This window comes from Malus domestica, chromosome 03, assembly GCF_042453785.1.
Source record: "Malus domestica chromosome 03, GDT2T_hap1".
Classification (NCBI taxonomy): domain Eukaryota; kingdom Viridiplantae; phylum Streptophyta; class Magnoliopsida; order Rosales; family Rosaceae; genus Malus; species Malus domestica.
This window is the reverse complement of record NC_091663.1, coordinates 14,710,781-14,722,974: the sequence shown is the minus strand read 5'-3', so window position 1 is coordinate 14,722,974 and position 12,194 is coordinate 14,710,781. Positions and strand designations below refer to the sequence as shown.

At 37.3% G+C, this 12,194-nt stretch overlaps 1 protein-coding gene across 1 annotated transcript; it reads left to right on the top strand.

Moving 5' to 3' along the window:
• Positions 1-7,299: 7,299 nt before the first annotated feature.
• Positions 7,300-11,735, top strand: LOC103410813 (protein SUPPRESSOR OF K(+) TRANSPORT GROWTH DEFECT 1). Its single transcript, XM_008349477.4, has 8 exons — positions 7,300-8,269; positions 9,038-9,143; positions 9,624-9,822; positions 9,991-10,059; positions 10,151-10,225; positions 10,384-10,482; positions 10,632-10,787; positions 11,349-11,735. The coding sequence occupies exons 1-8, from the start codon at positions 7,798-7,800 to the stop codon at positions 11,472-11,474; spliced, it is 1,302 nt and encodes a 433-aa protein (XP_008347699.2). The 5' UTR covers positions 7,300-7,797; the 3' UTR covers positions 11,475-11,735.
• The last annotated feature ends 459 nt before the right edge of the window (positions 11,736-12,194 follow it).

The window sequence follows — 12,194 nt, the reverse complement described above, 5'->3', positions numbered from 1 at the left end:
GGTTTGGGCTCAAGCCCAAACCACCTCTTTGTTCCTAAACTATCCAAACCCAAGACCTAATAGGCCCTAACCCTATTTAACCTAAACCTAAACCCTAATTCGGATCCAAACCCAAGACCCATTTCCATTTCCATTTCCATTTCTTGAAATTCTATAGTTGGGTAGTTTGATAAATTGTACATTTTTTTGTGCTTAGGTGAAGTTTCTAGTTGGGACCTCCCTAATCCTTTTCCGCACAATTCTGCTGCTATAGAGTAATTGTGAGTGGACCCTTTCTAAAATTTGCATAATTTTATAGTTTATTTGCATAAATAAAATGCATGCCTTACGAGTTTATGAACTGATTTTATGTTAAGCATGTTTATTGAAATGTTGATTATCGTCTCGTTATTTTGTAAGGAATTAATTGTTGGCTTATATTGAGCTATATTTTAATATATCGTATTTTCTATAAAAATCATGAACTGGTAGACTATCTGATGGATGACGATAGGATGCTAGAACATGTTTTCAAAACCCCTCTTTATAGTATAGACGATGGATGACTTTATACTATGAAGTGGTTATATTTTGAGAGGTGTAACTATTTGTGCGTACCTAGTGGACACTATGCCACTTGGGGCGAGAATCTGGTGTTTGCAGTTAGGCCGGGAGAAATAATCCCTAGCTATGGGCTAAGGGACACAGAGCAGGCATTGGGTCGGGAGTTGGTCATCTCTGGCTACGAGCGCAAAGACCACGATGCTGGCATAGGGTTGAGAGTTATATTTATTCAGTGATCTTACTGGCAGTACACAACGCTTACGAGACGATCTATGAGACGATTGATGTTTTGATTTCCGCGATGTTTTTCCGCACTATATCTTTTGAGATGTTATTTTGGCATGCTAGGGTTTTTAGTAAACCTATCACTTACTATGCTAGTAGTTTTCTCTATATAAACTGTGGGGGTTAGTATCTTGATAACTATTTTATTATTATTGTATATATGAACTTGGTCCACTCACCTTTGTTTTGCACCCCCCATTCAGGTCTTAGAAAAGAGGACTACGACATAACGTACGAGGCATTCCCCTACCAGTAGCAGTCTACCATTCACTTGTGTGATATCTTGTAATGATCTTTCCTTTTGTGATCTTGAATTAGAACGTATTTTTGGCACTCTAGACATTTCCTTAAACTACTTTTAGATTCTAATAAGTATTCACGTATATTTCCTCCTAATCATTACTCTTGTATTCAATAAATAGCTTTCGTTACCCTCGGGTGTCAGCCAGCACGTGCTTATCCGGGTATTCAGGAAATATCGGGGTTGGGGCATGTCATTCGAGAAATCCTTATGAAGAAACCAAGAAACTTGCAGATCGAGGCTACACGATGGCATGTGACGGCAGATTCAATGATGAGTAGACGTTTGATTATGTGCACGACTCAAACAGACTGGAAAATTCACAGTTCGAGGTTATAATGATAGCGTGTGGTAGGGTTTTGGGGTTTGAGAAGATGTTTTAGTGTCAAGGACGAACATGCCAAAAAGATGACACGTGGTAAATTGTCTGACAAAATTAGGATCATGCGATCGTGCTTCATAAATGCGCCTGATGTGTGGAAAATTAAGGTTTGATTACACTTCTTCAAGGTCAAAACGCGGCTAAGGAGTGTTAGGCCAAAGACCTCAGAAGCAAGGGGGCAATGTTTAGGCCCAAAATAATATTATTGGGCCGAGCGAAGGTTTATGTTCTGTCCAAAGCTTTTCCAAGAATACTATGGGCCGCTTAGTCAGGTAGCCCGAGTCCTATTGCAAGAAGGATTGATTTGGATAAGATCGAATGGGCCGAGTCCTAGTATAATAAGGAGTCTTATTGGAATGAGGATGCTGGGATTTGAGAAGTGAATGTGGCCAGATAAAGAGGTTGGTTCAGGGTCCTAGTGGAGGTAGGATTGGCAGAGACTTGGTTAAATTAGGATAAAGAATCCTAATCCGAGTATAGTCTTGGTTCGGCCATGATGAGATTGGTTGCTATAAATAAGAAGGGGGTGCATCATTCTAAGTCCCTCCAACTCAACACACAAACTGCCATGTGCAAACTCTCGCTCTACGTGAAACCTCTCAACAACCTTGAGATTTTTATTTTTCGCCAACACATCTTCAGTTTGGATAAGCAACATTGTGAAGGCAACCAGTGACATCTTTAGTTTGGATAAACAGCAGTGGAGCTGTAGAATCAGCCGATTAAGGAGCACCTTCAATTTGGATAAATAGCACTGCTTCTCGGCCAACTGATTACCTATTCAAGTCTCGGTCGAGAAGGGTTTTCGAATATTTATTGGTAGAGGTCATCTCATTAGCCTTCTCAGCGAAGTGAGGTGTTACGGATTACTGGGGTCGGCGCATTGAACGCCGAGTGATTTTATGATTGGATACTCACATGCGGGATTTAGAGTTCGACATTCTGATGGCCGAACTATGTTTATGATTAAGACACATATTTGCTTTAAGTACTTGCGTCCATATAGTTTGGTGTCGATTCAGCGTGCTTATACTTTTACGAATATAATCACTGTGACCGAATTCGACTCCGACGATTTGTGAACTTCGCAAAACTAGCAGCCTTGTCTTCAGGCTCTAGAACATGAAGGCCGAGACTTGTTCCTTCCTTGGCCACATACAAGATTAAGAAGTCAGCAGCTCGCCCAACGCCACGCAACACATTCTACTCCCCAACCGAGCTCAGTCGACGAGTTGGCACGCTCTGCACACAACTGAAAGACGTAGTTAGCTCATTAGTTACTTGGCCTGCACGCCATGTAGGCTTGATAGTTTTTAAGATCAACAATACCATAAGTCCCTTGCAAAAAGTATGATCTTCATTGACCATGTTGAGAATTCGTGTAAAGAGGATACAATGATTTAATGGGTCTTGATAAAAGCTGGCCGGAATTTTAATCTGGACGAAGAATAAAAGAGTCCAGACTAGGGATGGACAATGGTTATGGCGGGCGGGTAACCGCGATTAATTTACCCATAACCGTTTATGCTCATAACCGCATAACCGTTTACCCGTTGGGTAATTGCCTAAACGGTTATACCCATACCCATAACCGTTTATAAACAGTTAATATACCCATAACCGCATACCCATTTAACCGTAACAGTTTAATACCCGTTTACCCATTTATCATTTTTAACCCATTTATCTTCTTTTTTTTACCATTACCCTTTTTTCACCCGTCTACATGTTTTTTAACAACTTGAAAATTAAAAAAAAATTGTCATAATTTTTTTTTTGACAATTAAACACCGTTATAGGTACATTCATCATACATTTTCATATTTTAATTTTTTAAGTCCTTATATCATTCCAATAATTGAAATAATAGTTTACGGATGATATTTTTAACTGTTACCAATGAAGGTAAATATAATATTTGCCAAGTATTATTGGGTTACAAAAATTGTTTAGAAGACATTTCTGTCAAAGCATTTCTTTCAATTTCATGGTTCCCCGCAAGGAATTTAAATTAATTTGGTCAATTCCTTGATGATGAGAATCATCATTCTTGTAGTAGTGTTATTGAGAGAATGACCGATGAATTCCTTGCTAATTTATTGGGTGCTAAGTATTATTGGATCGAGAACATGGTTTGTGTTAGTTTTACATATATAAAATAAATGGGTAAACGGTTATCCGTTTATAATCGCAGTTAATACCCATAACCGCCAATTTAAATTTCGAGGGTAAGCAGTTATACTCATAACCGTTTATTTATCTAAACGGTTACCCATAATCGTAACCGTTTAATTTAAATGCACGGGTAACCGTAGTTACCCATAACCATTGGGTATTTGCCCATTCCTAATCCAGACCATAAATACATATTTGTTATCCTCCAGCAAGAGGTCTACAATTAAGTTCGGAGGCTTCTCAAACTGACCCAAATCTTGTATTGTTTAACCATATTGTGCCAACTTATGTGCCATTCCACTTGCAATTATATTAACATGATTCTACTTCACCTTGTACTATTTTTTTTCTTTTACCAAAAAGCAAAATCATTTTGAACTTGAGTACTTAGGTGCAGTTTGGGATTGAGGTGCTTAATAAAAAAGCTGGGATGAAAAAAAGCTGTGAGAATTTTTGTTGTTTGGTAAACTTTGAAAAACAACTTTATTTCAAAGTTAGGGGTGAAAAAAAGCCCAAAATGTGAAGAAGACCTGAAGCTGCAAATAGCAGCTTCCAAAAACAGCTTATTTTGAAAACACGGATGAACAGTGTTACGTTTAATGAAACTTTCAATAACCCACAATTACCCTCCGCTCTCGCCTTCCTCTCGCCTTCCTCTCGCCTTCAGAGCTCTCGCGTACCTCCCAAACTGCACCGTAAACCACTTTCTCGTCATCTCGTTCCAAAAACCAACGATCTCTCTCCTTCTCTCGTTCTCCAGGTTTCTCCAGGTTCCTTTGGTAAGCTTCTCTTGTAAAAATTTGTTATTAATTTGTTTGGATTTTTCAATTTGGGGATGGGAGATTGACGGGAAAGAGGGGTGGGAAGAGCAAAGGGATGAGGGTATGGGTGTCGGGAAAAACAATGAGGGTATGGTTTCTCCAGGTTTCTCCCCAAACGTTCCTATGAGAATTTCTCAAATACCCAGATCAATTTTACCGCCCAATTGACCTAACCACTCACTTTTACTGAACTTAAATCATAAATTGCAATATGGGTTTCAAAGATTTGGACTATCAGTTGCCAAACCGACGAGAAGTCTCTGCACCAAGGCTGTGCTGTCTGAAATTCTGAACCAGGAGCTGTATGGGAAAGTTGGGGCCAATTCAACTGGACCAATTCCAATTGGTCAGCTCATTGGAGCGATTGAGAAGGCTGCCAAGACTGGCGCTGAGGTTTTCTCTTTAGCACTTTGCTTTTGTGATTCTTTGAATGTGCCGGCATTTCGTAAATTCTGTAATTTGAAGAAGAACCCAGATGGAATTTGCATTTGTTTCTTCTGGGGAATGCTTGAATTTTATTGTTTCAGCCTTCATAATTCTTGCTTCAATACTTTTGACCATTACTTTTTCCATAACTAATGTTAGCTGTAAACCTTATGTTTATATAGATAGCCGAAGTTCATATGAGTGAAGGTGTAGAGTTGGACTTTCTAATGGCTGAAATAAAATTGGAAAGAGATTTTTAGAGTATTATACCCTTTTTGGTCATTTTACAGAGTCACAGCTGTTTTACATAAAAGTTTACCAAACACTATCATACAGCTTTTTTTGTTCTAAAAGCACTTTTACAAAAAAGTTTACGAACTTTGCTGCTTTATTTCACAGCCGCTTATTCTCACAGCACAGCCGCTTATTCTCACAGTACTGGGCTTTTACACCATTACTCACGTGAACTAGATACGAATTTTACAAAAGTAATTTACTTATTATTAATTTGCTGGTAATGAAGGAATGAAATAAGTTTTAAATTATCTTCAATTAGTAGTGGGCATGCCGATATTCAATTGTATTTTTCACAAGCATGCATTTCCTATAAATATTTCTCTTTTTACAAATGACTATAAATAACAATGGAAGAAAGCAGGGAAAAAACCCAACTCATATAAATAAAATATGCAATTTGTTTGTGGTATTCAGATTAAATCTAAACATGGAAGACTCATTAAACTTTATGAAAACTCTTTGAAAAACTATGCAACCCTTAAGATGTGGTATTCATCTTAAGTGAAATTACAATTATTAGCCACAAGAAGCCTTGACCAATTTCAAGGAAAACCTTCGGACCAAAATTGTATCAAATTACTTTTATAAATATACTAATGGTATCCATGCATTAAGATAAATAGATAGATTCAAACATGGTGATTAATAATTCAAAATTTGCATGCATAATATCATAAGCAAATTGAAAAGCTAAGGCTTATAGCCTCACCCTAGCAAAAATGATTAGTTATGTAGTAGCATAATTAAAAAGTAAAATATTATTAAAAATATGGATAGAAAACACCTTATAAATAAACTTAAATCGTCAAAAGCTCTCTAAACTGAATTCCCCAAAGTAAACTCCTTAGTTATACTACTACAAAATAAAATCCTTACCAGAAAAGTTCTTCTAAAACTAGGAAATATAATAAGTTTAGAGAAACTAGGAAACATAATCCTAATGAATAATGGGAAATCTGTCAGCAAATTGATCAGCCACGTTATGGGCTCAAAACAGCTCCAAAATAGGCTCAAGATAACTATTTTTAAAGTTTAAGATGTCCCGAACATATATCCAGAAGGGTCCATTGTCAAAAAACATCTTCTTGGACGCCAAAAAGTCCAATTAAACTAAAAAAATGTCACTTTGACAGTAGTGTGCACTGCTCCTTTATTTCATCACCATAAATTATCCGCTCCATAGAAAATTCTGAAACTTTGATACGAATAAGTTGAGAGACTCACAAACATCTTCCAATTAAAATCATTCTAAAATTCATCTGTTTGATCACATTTTGCTCAAGAGGAGGTCGCATGTCTTACATTTAGAATATAAACCAAAATATCAAAATTCTCACATAATAACTAATAAATAATACTAAGATTAGGGTAAAATATATAGCATAATATTGACTCATCAATGCTCTAATTGCCCTCCATATTAACCCAACAAAATCCTATGGCCCCTCTCACTTTCTCTTCGTCGCAACTCCCCTTCGTCCTCTTCATGAAATTAGGAAGAGTGATGACAAGGTTGTGGACGCCGTGAGTTTTCTTCATTGCTTGCAGTTATATTATAATTATGGGAAATGATCCTCTTCGGATCCCCTTCTCCTAAATCCACAAAGTTCAGAGATCCGGGCCGTGGAAATTTGATCCAATAGCTAAAATTATTATAACTTTTAAAGTGGGCTCTTATTTGTAGCCGTTGGTTCAAATTTCAACAGCCCGGTTCCTCGGACTTAGTAGATTAGGAAGAAGGTATTCGGAGATGATCCCCTTCAATAATTATGTTGTTCTTTCATTATATTTTGAGACTAGTTATGGAGGTAAAAATGTAAATTACTATGATTGATTTCTCTTATAATAATACATTATAACAAATTTTATTAAAAAAACAAGCATATAATTTTTTTTATTTTTGTTATACGGTAGATTTTGTTAGATTAGGTGTTAGATTAGTCATCGACGTGATTTGAACTCACGCCGTCATGCAAGGACTTAACACATTTCCACCACAGTAACAAAATACCACTTGCAAGCATATACAATATGTATTTGGGATAAAAGTATTTTCATAATCATACTAGTTTATATTTTAATTCTACTGAATAAGTGAATAATTTTAAGTTAATATTTTTTTATGTCGATTTCAGGACATTTTAATAAACATTTTTTAATGAAAATCCAATTTCTTCAATTTAATTAGGCATAATAAAGAAGGAACTTTCCCTTGAATTGAAATCCTAAATGATCAAATACTTTTCAAATTTCCAAACGCGTCCTCGTGACAAAGGCAATGTTTACAAGGAAGGCCAACCCTTCTCCCTCCTCTCCCTCTCCTCTCCATCCATCCGATCCGAAGCTCTTCGATTTTTAATTTTCCTGATAACCAAACAGGTCTTAACAAATCAGAAAATAAAATCTAGGGCTTCAGCACCTGCAAATCAGGCTCCGATCCCCCCTTTTATTTTTCACACCATCGATATGAAATTATTCAAACTCTAGGGTTTCTTTTCCCCTTTTCGATTCCGGTTTCGGAGTTCCAAGTTCTGTATGTGTGATCGGTCAGGCGAGATTAAAAAGAGATGTATAGCAATTTCAAGGAGCAAGCGATAGAGTACGTGAAGCAAGCCGTGCAAGAAGATAATGCGGGAAATTACGCCAAGGCGTTCCCTTTGTACATGAACGCGTTGGACTACTTCAAGACCCACTTGAAGTACGAGAAGAACCCTAAGATCAAGGAAGCAATTACCCAGAAGTTCACCGAGTACTTGCGCCGCGCCGAGGAGATTCGGGCGGTATTGGATGACGGAGGGCCGGGCCCGGCGTCTAACGGGGATGCGGCGGTGGCCACCAGGCCCAAGACCAAGCCCAAGGATGGGGAAGGCGGCGATGGGGAAGATCCGGAGCAGGCGAAGCTCCGGGCAGGGCTGAATTCGGCGATTATAAGGGAGAAGCCCAATGTGCAATGGAATGATGTTGCTGGTTTGGAGAGTGCCAAGCAGGCCTTGCAAGAGGCGGTTATATTGCCGGTCAAATTCCCGCAGTTCTTTACTGGTAATAGATGGGTTTTCCCTTTTGTTTTGACATTGATAATAGTTTGCTTCTTTTGATATATTGACTTTAGCTAGAAATTTGAGATTTTTGATTTAGAGATTGTAATGGGTAGTTGTTAAACTTGGGGTAAATATTGGATTTTTACGGTTTCAACGCGGAGTGTGAATTATGTACTGTTGATGGCTAAAGCAATATGGGGTTGTAATTGGTTTTTAGTTCTAAGTGTTGCTGGTGCTGCATTATTGCCTTGAGTAATGTTGGGGTATTAGGCATTATATTTTCCGATATATGGGGAATTTTGTCTTCGATAGTTTATGTCTCTATTTTCTAATTTCATGTTTGTGAAGCTAAGTGAGAGGAATTTTCGAATCATAAAGGCGCAAATAGGTATCGGTCGGCAATCATTTTTTTTTTTTGGGGGGGGGGGGGCAGCACTTTGGCATCTCAAAGAATTTATTTTTTGTCGGTTATGTTAGGAAAACAGAAAGGTTGAAGTTGTTAATATACTTTAGTTGGGTTTGCAATTTATTATCCAACATGGAAATAATTGATACTTCCAAAGTAAAAGTTCATATGTTATCAATGTTGATAGCATCACCTTATTATTATGATATATTTTCCCTCATATCATTGTCATGGTTAATTTGGAAGCACTCTTTTTGTTCATTTATCGTTATTATCTTAACTGCTTGATATCTGTTACGAAGTGAAACTTTCCTTTTGATTCATCCTATAAAAGCTAATTTGTACCCACTTACATACTTTTAGGCAAGAGACGGCCATGGAGGGCTTTTCTATTGTATGGGCCTCCTGGAACTGGAAAGTCTTACTTGGCCAAGGCTGTTGCAACTGAGGCGGACTCGACATTTTTCAGGTAATATATCCATCAGTTAATACTCTCTAATAGAAAGCACGTGATCATATAAAGTAAGGTTGGCTCAAGGGGTTAGATGGTACAATAGTGCCTTAAGTAATCAATTCCTTATTGAGTACCCTCACATATTCGGGCTGTCTATAAGCAAGAAATTTAACCCGAGCGCAAAGGAAAAGTGATTATATTTTGATTGAAATGATGACCTTGTAAAATTTGACGACCAAGCCACCAAGGTCTCATATTACCTACCTGAGCTCCTGTCTTTGAGGTCCCAGTGCCTTTATTTTGAGACCTGGCCTCAATTTAAGCTCCCCTGGTGCTTATAGTTGAGAACAGAAAAACTTCTGTTCCAAGTATACTTGACTTAGATATATTGTGCTTGTGCTTATGCTTCCTTTACTTTTGTTCCATTTTATTTCCAGATGTCTCTTCCTGATGATTTATAAATTGCTTCTTTAATGTTCCATTTTCTTCTGCTAGTATTTCTTCTTCAGACCTGGTTTCAAAGTGGATGGGTGAGAGTGAAAAGCTAGTTTCAAACCTTTTCCAAATGGCTCGTGATAGTGCACCATCCATTATATTCATCGATGAGATAGATTCCTTGTGTGGGACTCGTGGAGAAGGCAATGAGAGTGAAGCTTCTAGACGAATTAAGACGGAACTTCTTGTGCAGATGCAGGTATATGTTTGTTTTGTGGGAATTAGTGTAGTAAGGCGCCTTCACTATATTTTTGAGGCCCTTAAACTTTTAGTTTTGGATTATTATTGCTATTCCGAGACTCTTTTATTTATTTTTGGTTTGAAGTCATTCATGTTTTCAGTTGATCTTATCTGTGATGTATATTAGGGTGTGGGAACCAATGATCAGAAAGTTCTTGTTCTCGCAGCAACAAATACTCCATATGCACTAGATCAGGTAAGTAGATATATGTGAAATTTTGTTTTATGGTTTCTTCCCTAGTTAATGGAGGCATTACACGAAGGTGGCTAACTGGTAGTAATTACAGGCCATTCGGCGCCGTTTCGACAAGCGTATATACATTCCCCTCCCAGATTTAAAGGCTCGTCAGCATATGTTCAAAGTACTTTACATTTTCCTTTAATTTTGTATCCATTTTCTTTTTACGAAACAGGGCAATAAAATAAAAATTATGGGTTCCAGTGATTGATAATTGTTATGGCTTTTAAACATTTACTAACCTTTTGTGATATTTTTTTTTTTTTTGGATATTCTGAACAGGTTCATCTAGGAGATACTCCTCACAACTTAACAGAAAGTGATTATGAAAGCTTAGCTGGCAAAACTGATGGTTTTTCAGGTTCCGATATTGCTGTTTGTGTAAGCACAAGTCATTCACATTTCTGTGTGCATCTCTGTCTTTCGACTACCTGCAGTGTTCCTTGCATTAAGGGGTTAATTGAATAGCTCACTCACAACATCACCTGTTTGTTTGGTATTTTTGGTTTTCTCTTTTCTAAAATTGGCAGGTTAAAGATGTTCTCTTTGAACCTGTTCGTAAAACGCAAGATGCCATGTTCTTTATCAAGGATCCTAGGGATATGTGGATACCATGTGGACCAAAGCAATCAGGTGCTGTCCAAATCACCATGCAGGAGCTGGCGGCAAAAGGACTCGCTTCACAGGTATTTGTACATGTTTGAATGCTGGAGTTCATAAACTTGCGTACCTATTTTGGCTCAATATTCTTGTATTTGCTCATCTGTTGAATTCTGGACATACAGTGTAAATACCAGATTATGAAGTAATGGATAATTTTTATTGGGTTTTTCATTTACAAGCCCTTCATAAGCAGCTAAACTTACACTTTAGACAAGAACACTTAAAACCGAATGCAGAAAACACCGTTCTGATTTTGCAACTATGAATAACAAGTGAATACTTTATTGAGTTCTTGAAGTGTTTTTCTATTTATAGACTGGGTTTTTTATTTTTTTTTCCTGACTTAATAGTTCATATTATCATTTTGAGAGATAAATTTCACTTGAAATGAAATCATCCCTAAAAGGATTGCCAAATTTTCATTGTTTTAAGAAATTACTATTCTACGTATCATGCATGCAAATGAGAAAGGAACTCCATTAAATGGTCAAGGTGAACAAATTTGAAGTTTTTCCTTTTAAAAATTATATTCAATGTTTAAAACTCTCCAATGTAATTCTTTTTGCTTATTAAATGCCTTGCAGATCCTTCCGCCTCCTATCACAAAAATAGATTTCGATAAGGTGCTTGCTAAACAGAGGCCTACAGTGAGCAAAAGTGACCTTGACGTCCATGAGAGGTTCACAAGAGAGTTCGGAGAGGAAGGGTGATGAATTCTGTGTATTTATATATATGACATCAATCCACACTTGTTGTCATCGCCATGATTAGTACTTTACCAAGTGCTGGATTTAATGAATTACATACTCTGAATTAGTTTCTTCAACGAGGAAGGTGACTTGACTTCCCTTTTCTGTATTGAGATGGAAACACTGGTGTTTGATACATCTTGAATCGCTTGTTTTGAAATTGTGTAAATGACAGTTGAAAAAGTATTGCTTCAGTTGATATGTTAATAATGTTTGTCGCCCTGTTTGTCGAGCCTTACAGATATCTTCGGACAATTACTTTGATTCCTGTCATATTTTATCTAGTGGGCAGTTGTCACTGCAATGTGTTCGTTTTGGTTTCGTCTAAGATTTTGTACGTTGTCAAATTTGTAGTATCTTGTGAATGCTTTAACATGAAGCCTTGGGCATCAGTTTAAGTTGAAAGTCGAGTTAGTTGCTTCACCGGCATTCCTCTGACCCTCTGCAATTTGTTTCTCGGTTAATCTCGTGTGCTTGTAATGGATATGTCTGTTTCAGGAGTGGATGCGCCGTCGGAGGAATTGGATCCAGAGTCCGGCCGAGTTCCATCATCTGGGATTCAATTACCCTCTCCAAATCCTTACTATTTGAAGTCCGTGCTAGTATCTCTTACTGTTTGATTTATTTCATTAGAATTTCCTTTTTTTTTTTAGTATCTCGTTTTGTTTTAACACGTAGGAA

Coding starts and splice junctions, on each gene's coding strand:
- LOC103410813 (XM_008349477.4), top strand. CDS start 7,798: ATGTATAGCAATTTCAAGGAGCAAGCGATAGAGTACGTGAAGCAAGCC. Junction 10,060..10,150: donor CTCCATATGCACTAGATCAG/GTAAGTAGATAT, acceptor TAGTAATTACAG/GCCATTCGGCGCCGTTTCGA. Junction 10,788..11,348: donor CAAAAGGACTCGCTTCACAG/GTATTTGTACAT, acceptor AATGCCTTGCAG/ATCCTTCCGCCTCCTATCAC.